Source organism: Anabas testudineus, chromosome 19, assembly GCF_900324465.2.
Source record: "Anabas testudineus chromosome 19, fAnaTes1.2, whole genome shotgun sequence".
Taxonomy (NCBI): Eukaryota; Metazoa; Chordata; class Actinopteri; order Anabantiformes; family Anabantidae; genus Anabas; species Anabas testudineus.
This window is the reverse complement of record NC_046628.1, coordinates 3582531-3602426: the sequence shown is the minus strand read 5'-3', so window position 1 is coordinate 3602426 and position 19896 is coordinate 3582531. Positions and strand designations below refer to the sequence as shown.

The following is a 19896-nucleotide window of genomic DNA, read 5'->3' as shown; positions in this document are numbered from 1 at the left end:
CCCGCCTCCGTGAAGTGGATACGGCTTCGTGATTGGTGCGATTCTCCTGCACACCACATCCGCCTGTGTAAGGTCGTTGATTGGCCGAGGCATAAATCCGTTTCATCGGATCCATCAAGAGCGTTACAGTGTGGCATTCAAAAGCTGATGGAAATTCAAGTTGACCTCACAGCACATGAGAATGTTTCCACAAAGCAATGAAACCCAAAACTATATTCTTAAACAATTTATTATTAACAGATCCACAATCGCAAAGCTCAAGCTCCCAAGTGACATGACAGTTTTGTTTCATCTGTCCTTTAATAACAAGCTGTCAAAACGGTTTTCTGTACAGTGCTCTAGCGACCTCGTGTGGATCCGACCTAAAAAACAAAAAAGGAAAAGAGGAAACAAAACAAAAAAAAAACAAAAAAAAAAAACAAACAAACAGTGCACCAGATTGTGAACAACTCCTCTGCTGTGCCGGGTTTGGTCAAGGGCATGTCCCTGTGTACAGATTCACGATCGATAATATCTACATTCTAACCAAAAGGAGTGAGAGAAACGATCATTGTAGTCTTTACAAATGTAGAATATATCAGATTTATTCCTCGTCAGTTACAGATGTTTTATCTCACACGTAATGCCCTTGAGTTACGGCCATCATGCAGCAGAACCAAAACAAACAGTGAAATTATTCACACATATGTTTGGAACAAATAAGTCCAGTTTTTATTATTGTGGTTTCTGTTAATGTAGCAGTGGCGCTCCAACCTGAACATTGATAAATAAAACACTGACAAAATTGTAATCTTTTTTCCATTTCTGTAAGGATCTTTTGTTATCCTTAAGACACTGTGAAGAAAGAATAACCAAATTTATCATCATTCCACACAATTAGATTTTCCTTGACCAATGTCCATATGCAATAGAATGTTTGTTTTCCTCTTTAAAAAAAAATCCAACTCATCCTGGGAAGAACGTGTTGGGGTGGCTGCAGCGTTCTCTCCCTGTCCAAGCCCCCTCAGGAATAACTTGATGTTTTGCTACCAACATCATCCTCCTGCGATCCCATACTCTGGGGGAAGAACATAAAGCGTCACAAAGTACAAAAACTGCAGGTGGGCGTGAAGATTGACATTTATGCTGCTGCTAAACTTATTCTCACCTTCTGCACAAATTGTGGGTTTACTGTGATTTCCTGATCCATTGACTTTAGTTTCTCATCCAGCTCTATACATTTCAACATCTGAAACATTAAAAACAACATCAAAAGCACATACTGATGATAAAACAAAGGGATTCATAAATAAGATTAGCCTGAAACCAGGCTGGAAAGAGGTCCTCACCTCTTGGTCAATTTTGTGGAGCATTGCAGGGTTGTTGTATTTTTCAGGGTTGTCGTGGAAGCATACCATGCCGTCCTTTTGGTTAATGCTAGCGTAGATCTCACCATCTTCAATCTGCGGAACACGAAGAAGAACATTAAGTTCACTGCAAAGCTTTTTGTAGTGATACTAATGTGGATGAAATGTACACTTAACACCTTGGAAAGAGTTCCAGGTAGATTTAAAGGATAAAGAAAATCTGTTTTTATCAGTATTCCCTACTCTGGGATCAGATAGGAAATGACGGTGTCCCAACTGTTTAAGAGTTGCCAAGAGATAACCTTTAGACAGACACATGCACAGATTCTGTTGGAGGAGACATGTTTCTAACACAAGTCTCATTAAAAAGGCTATTTAGACAAAAATTGAATCGTTTGTGTGACAGATCATTTGTGTGGGATGCAGTATGCTCCATTAACATTAACAAGAAAAACTGTCCTGTATTCCCCCCCGAGTCAAGTTACAGAACAATGCCTAAGAATGATTTGATGTGCCTGACAAAAAAGGGACCTGAACAGAAAGCTGGAAAAACAATCCTGAGATATGTCCATTAAATCCCAAAGCTGAAAATTAATAGCTACTGCAAGAAGTGTTAAGATCCTACGTTCCTATTGTGCATAGTAAAACACACCGATAAAACAAATCCTGCCGAATGTTCACTCATCACTTATGACTGCCATGTTCTTCAACATAACATCTCATTAAGTCTATGGTCTCAGGGCTGAATGGTCCCAAGCATTAATGAGTAAATGTGACTTCACCTTCTAACATCTCTCTTTGTCTACGATCTAAGAAAGGCATAAGATAAGATAAGCTTTATTACTCCTTGAAAGGAAATACATGTAGTCTTGTAGATAGAAAGATAATGAAAGTAGTTAGTAATCTTCTGCTGTTGGCTGTAGGGTGTTGTAGAGCCTGATGGCCATGGGGACGAAGGATCCCCTGTATCTTTCAGTCCTACACCGCAGTGAGTTGAGTCGTCCACTGCAGCTTCTTCTATGGTCCATCACAATGTTGCGTAGGGGATGGTCGGTGTAGTGTAGAATGGTCTCTATCTTCTTCTGTGTGCGTTTCTCCACCACAGCCTCAAGAGTCAAACCTCATTCCAGTCACTGTGCAGACTTTTTGCACCAGTTTGTCCAGCTACCTTCTGCTTTATGCTGCCTCCCCAGCAAACTGCAGCATTAAAACAGCACACTTGCTACTAAACATCTTCCTGCAGACCTCTAATGACCTAAGCCGCCTTTGGAGGAAAAGACGTCTGTCCTTTTTTGTATTGTATAGTGTATTAGGCTGGCACCACTTCAATGTCCACACCACAAATGCTGACTGGATGAAGAGGGGGGGATTAGACCTTTAGACCAAATCCACTACCATCTCCTTGGTTTCAGAGGTGTTCAGTAGGAGGCAGCAGATGGATTTTATCAGTCCTCTGTACTTCTCTTCCTGTCCATTTCTGATACATGCAACAACTGCAGTATCATCAGAGTACTTCTGAATGTGGCAACACTCAGAATTGTACTTGATGTCTGCTGTCATTGTACAGTGTGTACAGGAATAGAGCCAAAAGAGTCCCCTGTGGAGCTCCAGTGCTGCTTAGAAATTTACCAAGATGCAGATCTCCAGCCTCACAAATTGTGGCCTTTCTGTCAGGTAGTCAGTGGTCCAGGAAACAAATAAGAGGTCAATCCCCATCCCTTTCAGTTTTTCTCCAAGGATGAGTAGTTGGATGCTATTGAAAGCACTTGAAAAGTCCAAAAACATAATCCTCACATGGCCCAAATGATCAACTACTATAGATATTAATTGATTACATGTCATTAGATACACATTTAACAACATCTGTTGGTGGTTTTTCTGAACCTACTCACCATGTGTAAGACATATTTCTCTGCTTCCTGTGGGCCTGACAGCTGAACTCGACTTGCCATATCTTGCAAAGACAGCGTCAGGAAGGTCTGTAGGTGGCACATCAGGCAAATACAGTTTAATACAGCATTCGCAATACAAATCTGAATCAAATCTAAACCACAGTTTGATAGAGAATTATTTACCAAGCTCAACGATAAATGGACAGAAGGACTTTAAGGACTAAGAGATATTTTGAGATATAGCAGTCCTCTTACATTACAGTTTACATTTTACAAGATCAACATCATTTCTACTGATATGTACTGGTGAAGACATCTGGCATGTGTGGTAAAAAAAGCAAAAGGACACAAACACACACTCATAGCAAACATGCAGACACAGCCACCTTTGTTAGCCTCTGGATGTTCTTCTTGTAGAGGGAGGAGAGGCACTGTTTGACCAGGCCTGTGTTGTTGTCTCTTGTGAACGTCTCGCTATGTTTGTTGACGAGGCTGCGCAGCTCGGCAGGATTGTTGGTGGTGTAGACCTGAGCTAACTCATGGTACGCGTTGCTCAGGGGCTGAAGGAAGGGGAAAAGATGGAAAAAACATACTGAGAGCTCAATACTTAGATTTGTACTTTTTTTACCGTGTAAGTAAAAGGATTATTAATACACTCTCATTTCCTTCAGATGTGGGAGGAAATTAGCTAACATGTGGAAACCTAACATGATGACCAGCAGAAAAACAGTCGCCCACAGTGACTAGCAGCTGACAGCATAGTCCCGGCTTGTACATTTCATGTGTTACATACATCTGAGTCACAGTTCCAAATTCTCCAGATACCCCAAAAAGCAGTACATTGCTGTTGTTTCGAACTTGAAGAGTCATTTTAACAACTCACCTATTTCTGATGATATTTCCTGAATTCTCATATTCCCCTTTAGGTCTACATAAAAGCATAGGTACTAAGTAAGATCATCAACACTGACATCAAAATAATGAGACAAATGTAAATGAGAAAAAAATCTTCATCGAATAAGGACACACTGTATAGAATCCGATTATTTTTTAGTCCAACCACCTAGAAAAGTCTCTGAGAGTTAGGGAAATCTCTTTAGAAATGGTCCACATGTACTGCTTTACAAAGTATCCAGGGGACTGGCACTGTGACTTGAATGTATTTAACACATGAAAGCAACAGTCGGCTGAACTTCTGCATTCCTATGTTTCTATTGCGATTTTATGAGAAATAGTTCTTATAGCTAGGAACTGGAGAGGCTGGAAATAGCCACTATAAACTATTGACAGCTTAATGACTATGTCCTTTGTAATAGTAATGATTGATTAACTACAACAAAATCAACAAGTGAACTGATGATGAAAATTAAGACGCCCTGTTTGCATGAAAAACCACTATACTTCACAGCACAACCTTTTGGGTGCTTAGAGTTTAGTGCTACTTGGATAAATAAAGACTTAAGTATGTGTAATGCTGCGACAGCCTGAGTTGGATGCAGATTGTGTTAACCAGTAGTGGATGGAGTGAGAAGCTTCATGTTAAATAATTACATGGAAATGTAACATGTAGTTACAACTCTATAATACTATTCAATACACCTGTGCCGTGCATCCTTACCTTGATGAACCTCCCTACTATTTGTGAGGTGTATTTGGGCAGCTGCTGCACTTTGCCATGGAGAATGAGTGACACCAGGATGTATTTCTTATAGGCTTCCAACATGATGTGGCTCACTGCCATGGCTGGAGTGGTTATTGCCTGACAAAGGAAGATTAGAAACGTGAGGCAAGGCCCAACAAGTGGCAAGTGCAGAAGCATGTTCTCCTATGGTCTTGCAAAGATATGAAAGTGCCAGTACAGCTCAAGAAAATACCTGTTCATAAAAATACAGTGCTCTTTCAAAATTTTTGAGGCCTGTGTAGATCATGCCACCATAGTAGTAGTAACATAAAAAGTGCTTTGCGTCATAGGCTCCATTCTCCTTGCAGATGTCCATCATGTCCAGCTCCAAGAAGGGCAGGGCGGGCTTGAAACACTTTGCTAACAAGCACAGCTGTGGAGAGATAGGTATGTGGTGAGGATGACTGACAGTATGCCACTGAATAGCATGCAGTTCACAGACAGCCCTGCCACTGAGCTTGTGTCTCTGAGTAATTTGACACGTCAAGTCTTAAACACAAGTCTTAAACAGCATATTCAACAAGTGTGCATTTGGGAGGAAGAAGCAATCAAGATAATGTACATACTAATTATGGGTAATACAGCCTACAGATCACATTTGCAGCTAAATTAAATGTTCAAGTCGAAGCAGGAGGCCTTGTAGGATTTCAGCGGGGGCAGTGACTTACCTGACACAAGTCTGCATGAACTGAGGTAAGTTGGTTTGTGTTCATCTGCATTTTGTCTATTGCCTGTTTTAGGACCACGACACCCCTCAATGGCTGTCAAAGAAGGAAGAAAAAAGATGTGTTATCCAGCTGCAGCTCACCCAAAACACCCAAACACAGTGAAAATAGTCCAGGTCTGTTGCACACAAAAATGTATTTAAATATTTAGCTAAAGAAGAACACGCTGCTCTGAGCTGCTGCCGCTCGCTGCTGTGACGGGATGACTCATTTGGGCCTTGTCTTGTCTGACAGAGTTGAAAAATGTGATTTAAATTTAGACTTTGAATTTCATCTTCGCCAAAGGGGGAAACTGCTTCTGCTGTGAAGGTGCACACACCAAGTGCACTACACACATTTCACCTAGCTCATTCGCTAGTGCCTTATGAAGATCACATGCTCGTTATGGGCACACTGACACAGACGCTGTTCAGTAATGAGAACATAATACGAACCACAAAAACATCATACAAGAGAAACACTAATGTGTGTTTAGGTGGAAGGAAGTGGTGTTGCTTTGTTTTCTCCGTTAGTCAACATAGACTAGGGTCGTATGTGTCTGCTGGTGAACTGTAGCATGGGCTTGTCAAGCGCTGTGTGTGAGTATATCCACACTGGCCACTTTATCGGTACACCTGTACAGTCTAACAATTCAATACAGCAGCTTTGCCATGAATTCTACATCTACACGTTTCTGTTGAAACTTTCATTTGATAATTCTACTGTATGTTTGTTTGACATAGTGGGTGGTTGAGTTGTACAGGAGTGCATTATATTACAAAATGTTTTGGCCACCCTATCTACATAAATGATGGGGAGATAAAGAGACACACTCCACTCCAAAAATAAATAAATAAACAAGCCCTGTTTGCATTCTGTATGCTGATATTTAAACTATTCAGTCTTTATTAGTAACCACAGCCTACAGCAATTGCTGCTGTGAGTCATGAATAAAAACAAACTGCTTTAGCTGAAGAATTATCAGAATTTTAAAAACTGCATAATCTGTAAAAAAAATAAAAAAAAAATAAAAAGAATGTATGTATGCTGTGTGTAAGGATGTAAAATACTTTTAAATTTTACACACTAGAAGAAAAATATTACAATTACAAATGCTACAAATCCCTTTTGAAATATAAAAGTCTTACCTGTTTCCGCTCTACAAGGGCATTTGTCAACTGGTGGCAGAGACCAGCAACTATGAAAGGAAACAAGAGATGAAGTGTTAAACTAAAACTTTGTTAATATCATGTACTGCTCACACTTGGTTGAGTGTACAGCATGATTCTACACTTGCAGTTTATGTATCCAACCATATTGCTGGAAAACCCCAGTCACACTTACTGTACTGACTGTTCCGCAAGCTCAAAGTTGCAAAACAAACATGCATTGTAAACATCTAAGAGTGACTGATTTTCATTAGTCAGTACTTACAAGTGTCTGTTGCATATCTAATGTGCTCCCCATTGCAGGTACTGATGAAAAGTTGGACTTGAGAGAAGAGCGTCTCAAAGTCAGGGATGTTTGGCATGGAGAACTTCACAAATCTGAAATATAAGCGTAAATAATCGGTAAATCATGGAGACATCTATACAGGCCTTAAAGCTTAACTGCCAGCATCACTGTGGCATTTGAGACTGAAAAAAAGGCATTATTTGTTATTATAATTTTGAATGTAGGTCTTTGTCACAGACTTATGCTTAGTTTTCGCATGTGGAAATATATCTCCTGGCATTTTATAAACGGCTTCGTGTTTCAGGTTTGGGATGAAGAATAATAACATCTAGTGTGCCCATAGTTAATTGTTTAAAACAATTATTTTGTTCTGTGTTTTTTTACATAGTAGTAAGCTTTAAATGTCTACAACCAAACTTCACTTGTGAATCACAGTCATTTTTATTTCTATTAAACATTCAGTGCAGCACTGCTGTTTCCTGCTGTCTATGTAACAAGATATAACTGCCTTCATTGCTACAATAAAGGATGTTATTCCTACGTTATTAGCTGTACATGCAACAGGTAGCCTGTAGTTATTTCCTGCCTAATGCTACTGTGTTATGTGCAACAGAGAATCTATGATAAAAAGCATAATATAACTACACTTTATAAAACATATACTAGATATTTTTTCTTGAAACCACTTTAGCAACTGCAATGTTAGTGATTTCCCTCTAGGATTAATAATGCTCTTTGAGTCCTGAATTATATTACTTAATAAATGAGTTACCCCAGCAGACACACTCCAGCTCCAGCTTAGAAAATACATTGTAGCTGAAAATGCGAGTGTAACAACAGCAGGGGTGTAGAGACAGGATGGGCTCAGGATGGGACAAAACTGAACATATCAACAAAGCAGCAGCAGACCTCATCACAGACAGATAAAGGTTATTGACCAGCAGCAACTCCATCGATGATGGCAAACCCGCAAAAAGAAATGAAAGCAGGTACTTACAGCACAGCCAGCACACCTAGGGAATGCTCCTGGATATCCAAGGCCCCCAGCACTGTGTCCAGGTGGGATAGATTTTTGGCCAGCAGCTCCCCACTCTTGTTGATCAACTCACACAGCTGAGTCATCTGGCCTGGGTGGAGGTAACCAGGTGGAGTGCAAGAGAAATTAAACCTTTTTGTATGCCCTTTACAGCTTCTGAAGGACAGGTAACTCATAATATTAAATACAGTTCACAGCTGACTGCTGGATGCATATCTAGCTTTAGAAACCATTCTTTTGGACAGCCCTGCGTTTCTTAATTAACTTATGTTGTCATAATTAGATTTAATGTCAGAGTTTCACAACAGCACATACTTATTAAATGCTGCATTAGACAAGAGAAACATATGCAATAATTAATTGCATCTGTTACCAAAATCAAATATTATTACATTCCACTCATCACAACAACTGGAAGGAATAAGGGTAAATTGATAATATCCACAAAGGAGTAAGGGGAAATGCATTCTTTTAAGTGTGCTGAAGTATTTTTATTATTGTTTAGTGGTCAAATTAAATGATAAAATTCAAAATGTCTTGTCTATGAAAGAAAAGAGACTACTCTTTGCAAGTGTGTGAAACACACTGGCGTACAAAACTGTTTATATCTATCGTGTTGTGTCTAAGTATTTCGATAGAAATCGGCCGGTCAAGTGTTGTGTCAAGGCCTTGCAACAGAGGTAATACAAGTGTGATCGACAGATGACTTTGAACCAATAATACCCGCTTATTCTGTTCAACAGCCAATGGTGTGGGGCCAGGGCGGGACTACCGGTAGCCAGTCCCCAGAAATAATTTTCCAGATCAAAAACAAAAAGTATGATTTTGACATTTTCTTTGATGACCTAATGAGTTCGCGATTATCTCTAGCGCCTCCGTGTAGTAACGCATCTTCTGGTGATACTTAACAGAACTCCCGCAGCCAAACAAAGTAATTTTTATGGTGTGTTTACATGATAAAGCAAAAACAGGGCTCTCACCAGTTTGGCTACCTAGCTATCGGCAAGCATTGGATAGCATATGCTAGCTAAGTAGCTAATACTTCCCAGTCGAATGAGTTTACTAAACCTACCTTGAGCGGAGAGCTGCCGCACATTGTTCACAAACTGCTCCAAGGCTGAAGCCATTATTTCCTGGGTCCAAAGTGGAGGTAATTTGCACTGTTTTTCATTCAAACGTCAGAAACAACTCCGTCCGGACTGAGACAGGGGGCCACACAGCCGCCACTGAGGTGAAGCTATCGCGAGATCATAAGAACAGAACAGACTGTAGCGAGAGTTACGAGTGGACCGTCGGATTTTTAAAGGGACAGGCACATTTCGCTCATGGCATTTGTATCATAGTCATCAAGAAATTCATTATAGTCTATTTTAATCAAGAGTTTAATAAATGAAATTATTTGTTTTATCGGTTCAGGTACAACTATAGTAATTCAGACTGTAGAACTAGTTCTCCCTTTATGGAAAAGACACCGGAAGTGACTTAGAATTGTCAACAAAGATGTAATAAAATGTAATAGCTGCCTCACTGTCTATAAAGCATTCACTGTTCATGAACAGGATACCAACGTTGATAACTTCTAAAAAGATGCAATGATGTTGTTTGTTCAGGGAAAACACATCATTTTCTTAGTTGTTATTCGGAAAACTGAGCAACTAGATTAATTGTTGGCATCCATCCACTCCCTGCAGAGCTTATCACATTTATAATTCAAAGCCAAGACTCTGTGGAGGAGTATAACCTACAGTATGTCTTGAGTAACAGTGCCACCCCTAGCAAACATGGAATCCCTACACATATCTGTTGACAAAATGAAACATTTTAATAAACAAATCCTGATATTTCACTTACATTTAAAACACAAAAAGCCTCAAGCATTTACTGACAGTCATCTGTGGCTGACATGTATATTTATTTGTAAATTTCACCTATATGTTTAAGAAGGGAAGTATGTTTGGCTTTTAAAATGCACTGTAATTGTTATTTGCTGTTGATCTGACTTGAAAGCTTAGATTTGAGTATGACCTTTTGTTAGAACCCATTGGAAGTTAACATGTAATAATAATAATAATAATAATAATAATAATAATAATAATAATGGAGGTGGTGGTAAAACTTTTCTTTATTTTCCTTTCCACTGCTATGGCTGTCACACAGGAGTAGAAAGGAGTGAGCCATCTCGCCTATGGGAACTATCTTTGCTCGTAGTACAGGCTCTTCTCCCCTTGGTGCAGAGGCACCAGTTGTGTAGTCCTCGCTTCCATTGCGGCTCCACCGGCAGCCCCTGTCACAGATGCTCAGGGGTGGAGGAAAGGCTGTGTGTAGCTGCCGGGCAGCTCGTACACACTGACAAACGGTACAACCCGCTCCCTGCACACTGACAGACTCAGGAATGTCACATTTGACCTGCATGCTGCTAAGCCGCTAGCCTGCCAGCTAAAGTTAGCTAGCGCCATTCAGTTAGCTCAACTGCAGCTGCTCAACAGCAGAGAGACGCCCAGAATAATGAAGTTAAGCTAGCAGTCGGAGCAGAGGGAAACACGAATGATGGCGGTGCTGAGACGAGACGTTTGAACAGCCTCATCATTTGGAAAACTTGCCGACTCTCATGCGGACGGTGACAGTAACTGGTGCCGCTGCAGCCGCTCAGTCACTACTCGGTCATGTTAACGCTGCTGTCCGGTTCAACACGCCTACTCGGAGGAGCCAAACCTTTGCTCCGTGATCCGTTTAAGAGGATTCGCCTGAACATGTCGTCCTCTTCCACCTCGGGTAAGAGGCTGCGGGTTCTGGTTGACATGGACGGGGTCCTGGCGGACTTCGAGGGGGGGTTCCTGAAGAAGTACCGGGCCAGGTATCCGGACGAACCCTTCATCACCCTGGATGACAGGAGGGGGTTTTGGGTGTCAACGCAGTACGGACAGCTGAGGGGTGACCTGTGTGTAAGTGACATGTACACAAGTGGACAAAAGTACTTTTAAATACCAGTTTGCAGTCCTTCACAGATCCTAAGATCCACTGAGATAGTTTAGTTAGAGTGACTGGTGAGAGTGATCAGCCAAAGAAGTAGAAGAGTGCTGGGCACAAATCCAAAGTTACTGACCCAGGGCTAGTGACAAGAGCATATGGGCAACTGTTTATTCAGAGGGGATGTGTGCGATGGAAAGGCTTCAAAAGAAAAGGTGGATAGTGGGAAAGAGTGGATTCCTGTGCTGCGAAAAGACCTTGAATCTAGCTTGGCAATGTAAAGGAAAGCGGAATTAGAAAACAGAATAGGCTAGGGTGCCGGTGGGCCTCCACAGGCTTTACAAAAATACTAGAGAATTAGGGAGATGTCATGGGGGTCATTGGGGCCCAACAGATATCTGATGACGTGGCCTGTGGGGCCCAGTGAAAGGTCAGCACACCTCTTAAATATGAATAATGGGCTTCTATAGGAATGGTCACCTAACCTTTGGCACACACAGCTGCACTGCACTGCTATACCTCTGTGACCATACCATGGAAAATATATTTCGCATTATCTTGTTCATGCTGTAACTCGCATAAAATATGTAGAGATTGTAAACTAGCTGTTGGCAAAGGGGTAAGGTCCATGCTTAAGAGATAGACAGGAAACTGTTTAACTGAGTTTGTTATTAATGAAATTACAGCACAGTTCCATTCATTTACCAGGTTTTTTAATTATTTAGAAAGGCCTTAGAAAAGTTGGCTTTTGGTCATTCCTCCTTTAAAACATGTGCACTCACGTGGATATACATACAGTACATTCACTTGAACAGCATACACTGTAACTGATAAGGTGTGTGTGTGTGTGTGTGTGTGTGTGTGTGTGTGTGTGTGTGTGTGTGTGTGTGTGTGTGTGTGTGACTCCAGCAAAAAGCTATCAGTATCTGGCAGTCCAAAGGCTTCTTCATAGACCTGGAGCCCCTGCCGGGAGGAGTGGAGGCAGTCAAGGAGATGGCCAAGATGGATAAGTATGTCTGGAAGATCCTGGACAGTCATTTAAAAGCAAAATGTGATAGAGACAAGTTCCTTTGTCAGAGTCTATGATCAGTGGTTCAGTGATCAGTTTGAGCAGGGCACAGCTTTTCAGTGTGTGAACCGATAGGGGGGCACAGTTATGTATAAAAACCATACCACATTTTTGCCTTTATAATTTTTAATGGATGCTTGTTACAAGCAGAATTCATGTGTCATACGCTCTAACATTACCAGGCACAGTCTCAACTTTTCTCATGTGCAGACATACAGTAGGAGTAACCTGTGCTTTCTGTAGGGTTCTTCGTCCCTATATTAAACAATTTCCCTGCTTCTAGCTGCAAAACTCCAGATGATGTCACCTGGAGGAGTTTTTAGCTCAGATAATGACACTGTAGTTATATCCAACTCCTCCATTTAACATAATGTACTCCAAGAGCTCCTCCAGATGACATCATCCAAAGTAAAAACTCTTCCAGATGATGTCATCAGGAGGAACGCTACACATATTGTAGAAATGTGCGTAACACTAGCTGACTAAACCCGACAGATGTCTGTCAACTTGTGGCGTGTATTTAATCCACATACAGTCTACAAGTCTTCATAGTAATTTTGTTCCTTTATAGCCTCATGAAGTTTTAGAATTGTGTTTCCATTTGTGCTGGAAATAAAATAATACATTTAGTTCCATGGCTTCAAACTTATCATCTGGTTCCACAGCGCCATCTGGTGGTTTGCATCACATATAGCTGCAGTTGACAGCTCAGTGATTTTAATAGTTTCAGCGTCATGCAATAAAAGTGCAATAAAGCTGAGTGTTCTTATTAAATCTGTAATACATTTGTTCACTGATGCTGCAGTTAATGTAGATATGCATACACTGTGCAATATGTTCCAGCAAAACCATTAGTGGAATATTTACAGAACATTTCATATGAGTCCCAGTGTGATGTGATTGGACAGTGATGTTCATGAAGTTACATTACTTTTATTACATGAGTGGTTTTATGAATATAAAAAAGTGACTCATACGTTCTAGCCTTTGCAGTCACCAGGATTTTGAAGTTATTGTCGAGCCAGCACCGTGCCGTAGTGCCACCGTCCTTTGACTGTCATCTACAGTATATTGATAACGAGTTCTTTGTTGATTCATTGGAGTGTGATCCGAGTCAACACGAAGGAGGCCGTGCTTGCCGCCTCTGGTAGCATTCTCATAAGCACACAACACAGTGGAATAACGTCCAAAAATAGCCTTCACAGTTATGAACGTGTATGTTTACGTTTCCTCTCTCAGTGGAAATGAATGGTTTTCTTTAGCCACCACAGCCTGAATGAACCTGAAACATAGCATCTGGTGTGATAAATTTTTCTAATGCGTTTTCTTTGTTTATTTCTAACAAAAAACATCCTTTTCCTGCTCTCCGTCATAGTTTATTTGAAAATTTAGTTATAAAAAAACATAGCAAAACAGTGTAGTAGTGTAGAATAGAAAAGATATTTGGATGTTTTTCATGTTTTCCACTCAGCTCCTGTTTTTTCTCTTTCTTTCCGCAGCACAGATGTCTTTATTTGCACCAGCCCTATAATGCATTACAAACACTGCCCATATGAGAAGGTGAGCCTCCTGCCAGTCGACATTGTCTATTATGTTCTTTTTGAAATGATTACCCGTGTCCTTTTTTTTCCATTGAAATCTCATTTGCTGCATGGTCTCGTGTGCCCATGTGTTTCTGTACAGTATGCTTGGGTGGAGAAGCATCTGGGCCATGACTTTCTGGAGCAGGTCATCCTGACGAGGGACAAGACATTAATTGCAGGAGACCTCCTTATAGACGACAAGCCTGACATTCTAGGTGAGGACTGTGCACGTTTTAATGTGTGTGCACAAAACTGCTCAGTAAGTACCATTGTAATTATCAGCGGCTTGGATTGTAGTGTACAGCCCATTGATGAGAAGTACAGAGCTGCTAATGTGAACTCTGACAGCATTCAGGATCAGCTTGCACACAGCAGGGAAATTCTAGGTAGTGGAGTGAACACAGTAAATGAATGACTGGTCTTTTAATTGATGCTTGGTCTCAGCTGTTGTCAGTAAGATTGAACACGCTAAAAATGGCCATGCACCAAACTTATAGTAAATTTTGGTGTCAAAAACTCAGTTAAATATAAGAGTGTACAGTGCTCTAACTTGTGGAGAAATACAAAACATGCCTTCTTTAACCTTTTACAGTTGTTAAGCTGTGATTGGATAATTTGTTTTCCAGGAATAGATTCACTACCTGGCAAAACGGCACTGACAGAAGAGCGGTGACATAATGTGATCAAAATTGTAAATATGTCCCTAAAAATGTCAACATCGTGAATATGTGCTTCAAAATGTTGACATGGAGAAAAAAGGAAGGGAAACCTTAAAGAAGAAAGAAATACATCATTCTGTTTGTGTCTGTGGGTGTTGCAATTATTTGCTTCCTCTTCATTGGAACCTTTCTAAGACAGATGCCACAGTGTGCTCAGTGCAGTGTGTGTGTTTGTCAGTTATGTAACCTTTGTGTACCATCACATCCTAATCAGGTGTGGAGCCCAAACCAACGTGGGAGCACATCCTGTTCACTGCCTGCCACAACAGGCTTCTTCCCACCCGCTCCTCTCAGAGACGACTCCTGTCGTGGTCAGACGACTGGAGGGCCATCCTGGACAGCAAAAGGCAGTGAGGAACTCTTTCTCCCACGTGCCCCGGGTGCCTCGCTTCCTGGTTAGTGGAAGGGCTCACTACCATGACACCAACCCCACCACTACACCTGTAGGCGTTGAGGCTCAGAGGTCTCACTGTGTCTTGCAGAGGCATTGAATTCATTTTAGAATAAGTTAAGAGGCAAGATAAAAGATAGTTTTCCGCACAGCAGGCACACACTGTACATGGGAGGGACAGATGTTCATTTGTTTGACCACAAGGGGGCAATAGAAGACCGAGGGTGAAGCCTTGCAGTCTCCCACCACTTTCACTGAAACGACTTGAACAGCAAAACAAATGCAGAAAATAATAGAAAATGGATACACAGATAAAAGTGTAAGAGGGCAGAGCTCATTGTGAGCTGCTCTGTTTCTGCATTCTCTGTGTTTTTTCACCTCAAAATCAAACACCTCCCAGTTTTGAGCCACTGGGGCTGTTTACCTGTGATCTTCTTCACAAAAAAGCTCATCTATAGTTCTCAGTCCTGTGTTTCACTTATGTGTCGATGGACCACTGAAATGTACACAAATAATCTCCACAAGTCACAAGCACTGTTGCGCATGTTTTGTCCGTTCATTTACACGTCCCCTTTGGGAGTTTGCCATGCGTTCGTCACGTAAATGCAGGCATACACGTTCAAAGATACCTCTCAGTGTTTTTAAAGACTTCACGTTGTTACTGTATATTGGTGCTTTTTAAAAAAAACAAAATGTTTTTCCCCTCTGTGGTTTATGCATCTTAACTAACACACTGATAAGAAACAAATACTTGTAAAGATAGAGATTTAATCACATACATATGCATGTTGCCAAAAGCATCACTAATATAGATTATTGTAGATGAGTAGAATGAAAAGATTAATGCAAGATGTTTATTTTAAAGTTGAGACTTACAGCTTACACTAATTTTTGGTTGTAAGAAAGAACTAAAAGTAAGCAAAGAGATGATTTAGAACTGATTTTTCTTTTTTTTCTTTTTTTTAACCTGCTCTACCTTCAGATTTTATACATTTTAGTTAAATCCCCAGCAGTTTGCATTCAGGAAATGCACAACAGTTAACAGGTTTAGTTTGTTTACATAAATGATTTAAAAGGAGTTCATTAAAAACACTAAAATACTGTAATATTATACACTGTTGAGTCACGAGTCACAAAACTACAAAACTCATCGATTAATTCTGTCTACGGTTAACACTAACACGCATAGTTTTAAACAATGGCGTTTTCTCCGTCAAGCTTCACTTTGCTCTGCTTCATGTCATCTGTCGGTACTTAGAAGTGGAGTTGGGATGCATTAATGGCAGGCCAGTCCTCATTTTGCCCATTCCTACTAATGTGTTTTTTGGGAACAGAGTAGCGGATGTGCTGTTCTGAGCGCTGTGTTATTGTGCCTACTCTAATGTCCCAATTCACATATGCTTATTTCTGTCCAAGGTTTTTTTTTTAATGCTGTATTTTTACTTCACCTCACCTCACAAACAAAAGAATAACAGAGGGGATCAACAAGCTTTTAACGGTCCTCTCTTTATGATGCAATTAAAGGTGGAGTTCTTTTTTTTTTTTTTTTTTTTTGTACTTAGTTAATTTAGGTCCACACTGCCACAAGTCACTCAAACGCACAAATAGCTTGGATTAAAGTCTGGACACGTTCTGGCAGTGCAGGATTGTTTTAAATAAACATGATAAAACAGAACGTCTCTGTCATTGTGTTGTAATTTTCTTCGCCATCATATTAGTTGAAAACACATGTAGCTGAATGTGGATTTGAAAATTAGTCTAGATACTTGTTATGCCTGGTTAGACTTTGTTACACATGATAAACTGCTGACTATCAAATGTCAACATCTGCCCACTTGCAGACGTGCATGTTGGTGCTGTTTACTGTAATTTATTCCAAATATGCACTCATTCCTAATAATACTGTGATCTCTTGATGGAGGAAGTAAGTCTGTGCCCGCATACAGTACATCAAACCACCATGATTTTTTAAGGGTAAACTTGGAGTTAGTGCTGAAAGAGGAACAGCCACTCAGGGACAGTTGAAACGTTTTCTGTGTGCAATATATTTAATGTCTAAGGTGAAAACAACAATTTAATGCAGCAATGAAATTTGCCAAATAGATACGCTGAACACAGTGTCACAACATCGCAACACAGATATCAGAGATAATCAGTCTGAAGAATTATAATAAATAGATTTTGTCTTTTTTTTTTATTATTCAGGGATCCAAACTAAACATTTTTACTTTTTAATTTACTTAATGCTGCAGTATTTTTCCAATAATTGCAGAGAGGTGCTGCCTGTGCCTTACATGAAGTCAGACTGATTGAGTATCCATGCAAAGATGTTTGCTTCTAGAGGTGTTTAAGCAAGGTATACATGATTAATTCTGGTCATCAGCATCATCATTAATAACCACTATACAGTATCTTATTATTCCTATGCAACAATACACAACTTCATATTTCTCATTCTTGATTAATGTCCTAATGATTTTAGCCCAATGAATAATCTGGTAAACTCTATATTAGATGAATATCATGGCGTTTCAAACTTTTCTTTCTTTACAACTTAACATGAATAAAACTGAAATTCTTATTGTTGGTTCCAAACAACATTGACTGATCCACTCTCTTTAACAGCTAAAGTACTTACTGGTAGCTGAAAGCATCAGCACATTACTTTAATTAATGTCATAACTTCAATCACCCTACAACAGAATTCACTTTTCAAATATTCCTGGTGTTTTATAAAGCACTACACGGTTGAGCTCCCCAGTATATTTCTGACGTGTTGCCAACTATCCCTCTATAGGTCTGAAAATTGATTTCTTGTGGTACCAAGAATAAAATCAGATGTGTTTAGGTGCTGCGGAGCCTCCCTCTGGAATCCTCCTGCCAAGCTTTTCTGCTTCCTCATGCCCATGAATAGTGGCAGGATTTGTTTTTATGATGTGTAGCTGCTATGTCTTGATGCCAGTACTGGTTTGATATTTATAGCTGCTAGTTTTTCACGATAGACATGCGTGGGTGCATGTGTGCACACATATGTATGCACGTGTGTATACATGGAGGCAATGCATCCTCAACAAATACGTGTGCCATTTACCACTGTCAGGAGAAACAACAGACAGTTACCAGTGTAACAACAGTATTCACATGAAAATAAAATATTACATTGACATTCAGCATTTTTACTATAGATATAAGAGGCTAGTAGAGACTAATGTAGCCCTGAGGCTTGGACACGAGCAGGTTGCAGAGCTTTGGTAGCATCACTTCTTCCAAACACTACAGTTGTAAACTTTCACCTTTTCTTACTTTCGTTTGTGACTTGCTGCACTTTCAAAGTCACCTCTTTCCTTCTTTCCCACCACCATTAACCCAGACGACTGGATAAGTTTTGTCTCTCAGTGGCTTGAGCCTCCTGCAGAGGAAGCCTACAGAAGTGCCATCCGTTCCATTTGATCACCCTCCTGATGTCCATGTTACTCTTTAAGCCACTTGACTTCAAAAAGCCGGTCAGCCGTTGCACAATCACTGTCAGTTGTATCTCATCCATTTTGGTCAATCAGTGTCTCATGTTTGTGACGCTGATGTGTTCGTTTTTTCGCAGCAGCTACAATAATTGTGGGAGACACATGTTGAACCAAGATGCAGAAATATTCATTTATTAAAACGAAGTGCGTTCATTTGTTGTTTTGTTCTGTTTTCTCCCCATTTTTATATTATTATTATTTTATCCATCCTTCCTATGAGACAGGTGTCTGTCTGTAGCCCTTGACATCCACGTTTACATGGCAGAGAAATTTAGTAGCTTTCTCCAATCAATAAACAGCACAGTTACTGGAGAAAACCCAGTGTAACCCTGGTTGCATGTACACACTGACATTTGTATTTTAACACTGCGAATAATATGGTTTGTTGCCATTTAGGCTGAACCCCTTTTGCAGAACTCCTAAATGCTTCACAGCTGTGGAAGGAGTAACAATGACATCTTGTATTGTTTGTATGTTCTGTATAAAAAGTTTGTAGCATTACAAACTTACGTTAAACACAAAAACAACACATCTCAAAGCATTATTTTTTAGAGCACGTTGTCCTATCACTATCACGCTATGTAGTGGCAGTGATTTATGAACATTTCGAACTTGCCAAAACTAATGTTTCTGAAACATAATTGTGTGGAAATAGTAGTGGACATGGACAAATATTTTTGGCAGCCAAGCAGAAAAATGTCTTTGGCTACGTTTTCTCAGCTGACAACCTGACAAATACTGACCTAGTGATCAGATTTCTGATGAATTAATACTTACAGTCTGTTCTAGTCGGTCACATGCGAGCTCCATGCGAGAACCACTGAACATCCTTGCAAACTCTAACTGAACTCTGCATCAACCAGTGTCCCATTCTTGTGTTGGACCATTATAACACTTCTGCTACACTCATCATAGAGATTTTGAAATGTTACACATTCCCCTGAGATAGGAAACGTGGTTCAGATAATGTGGGCTACACAAGTGTAGGCACAGTGTCAGCAAAGTGGAGGTGTTTAAAGTGTGTGTGTCTGTGTGTGTTAGGGGGTGGAATTTTACCCTTCGACTCTTTTAGGGAATGTTGCTGGCCTGTTTCATTTTTAACAAAGATGTACACAAACAAGCAAGTTTGTCTTGTTCGGGCCAAGATTAGTTTCTGTCACACCGAGGGTAAAATATCAGTAATCTGAGTCTGTGTGGTTAGAAAACACGCATGTGGTTCAACTGCTGTAGTCACACCGAAGACATACATCAAGCTACAACAGTCAAGTGTGCAAAAAGGGAGCAGGGCCTGAATACTTCCTGAAGCCACTGTCAATTAAACAGACTCACTTCACCCCTAACACTAAAGAATGCCTTGTGTTTGCTCTTTTTCTCTCAGGCTCAACAATTAAACCCAGTGACACGTCTATAGAAACCATCTACCTAGAGGCTGTGTCATGTGTTTGACAGGGTGATTTTTTTGTTTGTGCATGAAATAGAAGGAAATATCCTCTCTTACCGCTCTCCCTGACCTGTATTTCTTCAGCTACAAA

The 19896-nt window shown here is 40.3% G+C and overlaps 2 protein-coding genes across 2 annotated transcripts; one reads left to right on the top strand and one right to left on the bottom strand.

The window, feature by feature from the left end:
* Positions 1-213: 213 nt before the first annotated feature.
* On the bottom strand, positions 214-9349 carry cops3 (COP9 signalosome subunit 3). The gene is made up of 12 exons (XM_026350852.2): positions 9187-9349; positions 8076-8205; positions 7058-7170; positions 6772-6821; positions 5588-5680; positions 5113-5292; positions 4857-4997; positions 3625-3798; positions 3239-3325; positions 1329-1442; positions 1148-1228; positions 214-1057 (listed from the first exon to the last, which is right to left on the bottom strand). Exons 1-12 carry the CDS (start codon positions 9239-9241, stop codon positions 1004-1006), a joined length of 1272 nt encoding a protein of 423 aa, XP_026206637.1. The 5' UTR covers positions 9242-9349; the 3' UTR covers positions 214-1003.
* A 1006-nt stretch (positions 9350-10355) lies between these two features.
* Positions 10356-16474, top strand: LOC113156040 (5'(3')-deoxyribonucleotidase, mitochondrial). The gene is made up of 5 exons (XM_026350853.1): positions 10356-11056; positions 11991-12091; positions 13650-13710; positions 13834-13948; positions 14667-16474. The coding sequence occupies exons 1-5, from the start codon at positions 10778-10780 to the stop codon at positions 14804-14806; spliced, it is 696 nt and encodes a 231-aa protein (XP_026206638.1). The 5' UTR covers positions 10356-10777; the 3' UTR covers positions 14807-16474.
* The last annotated feature ends 3422 nt before the right edge of the window (positions 16475-19896 follow it).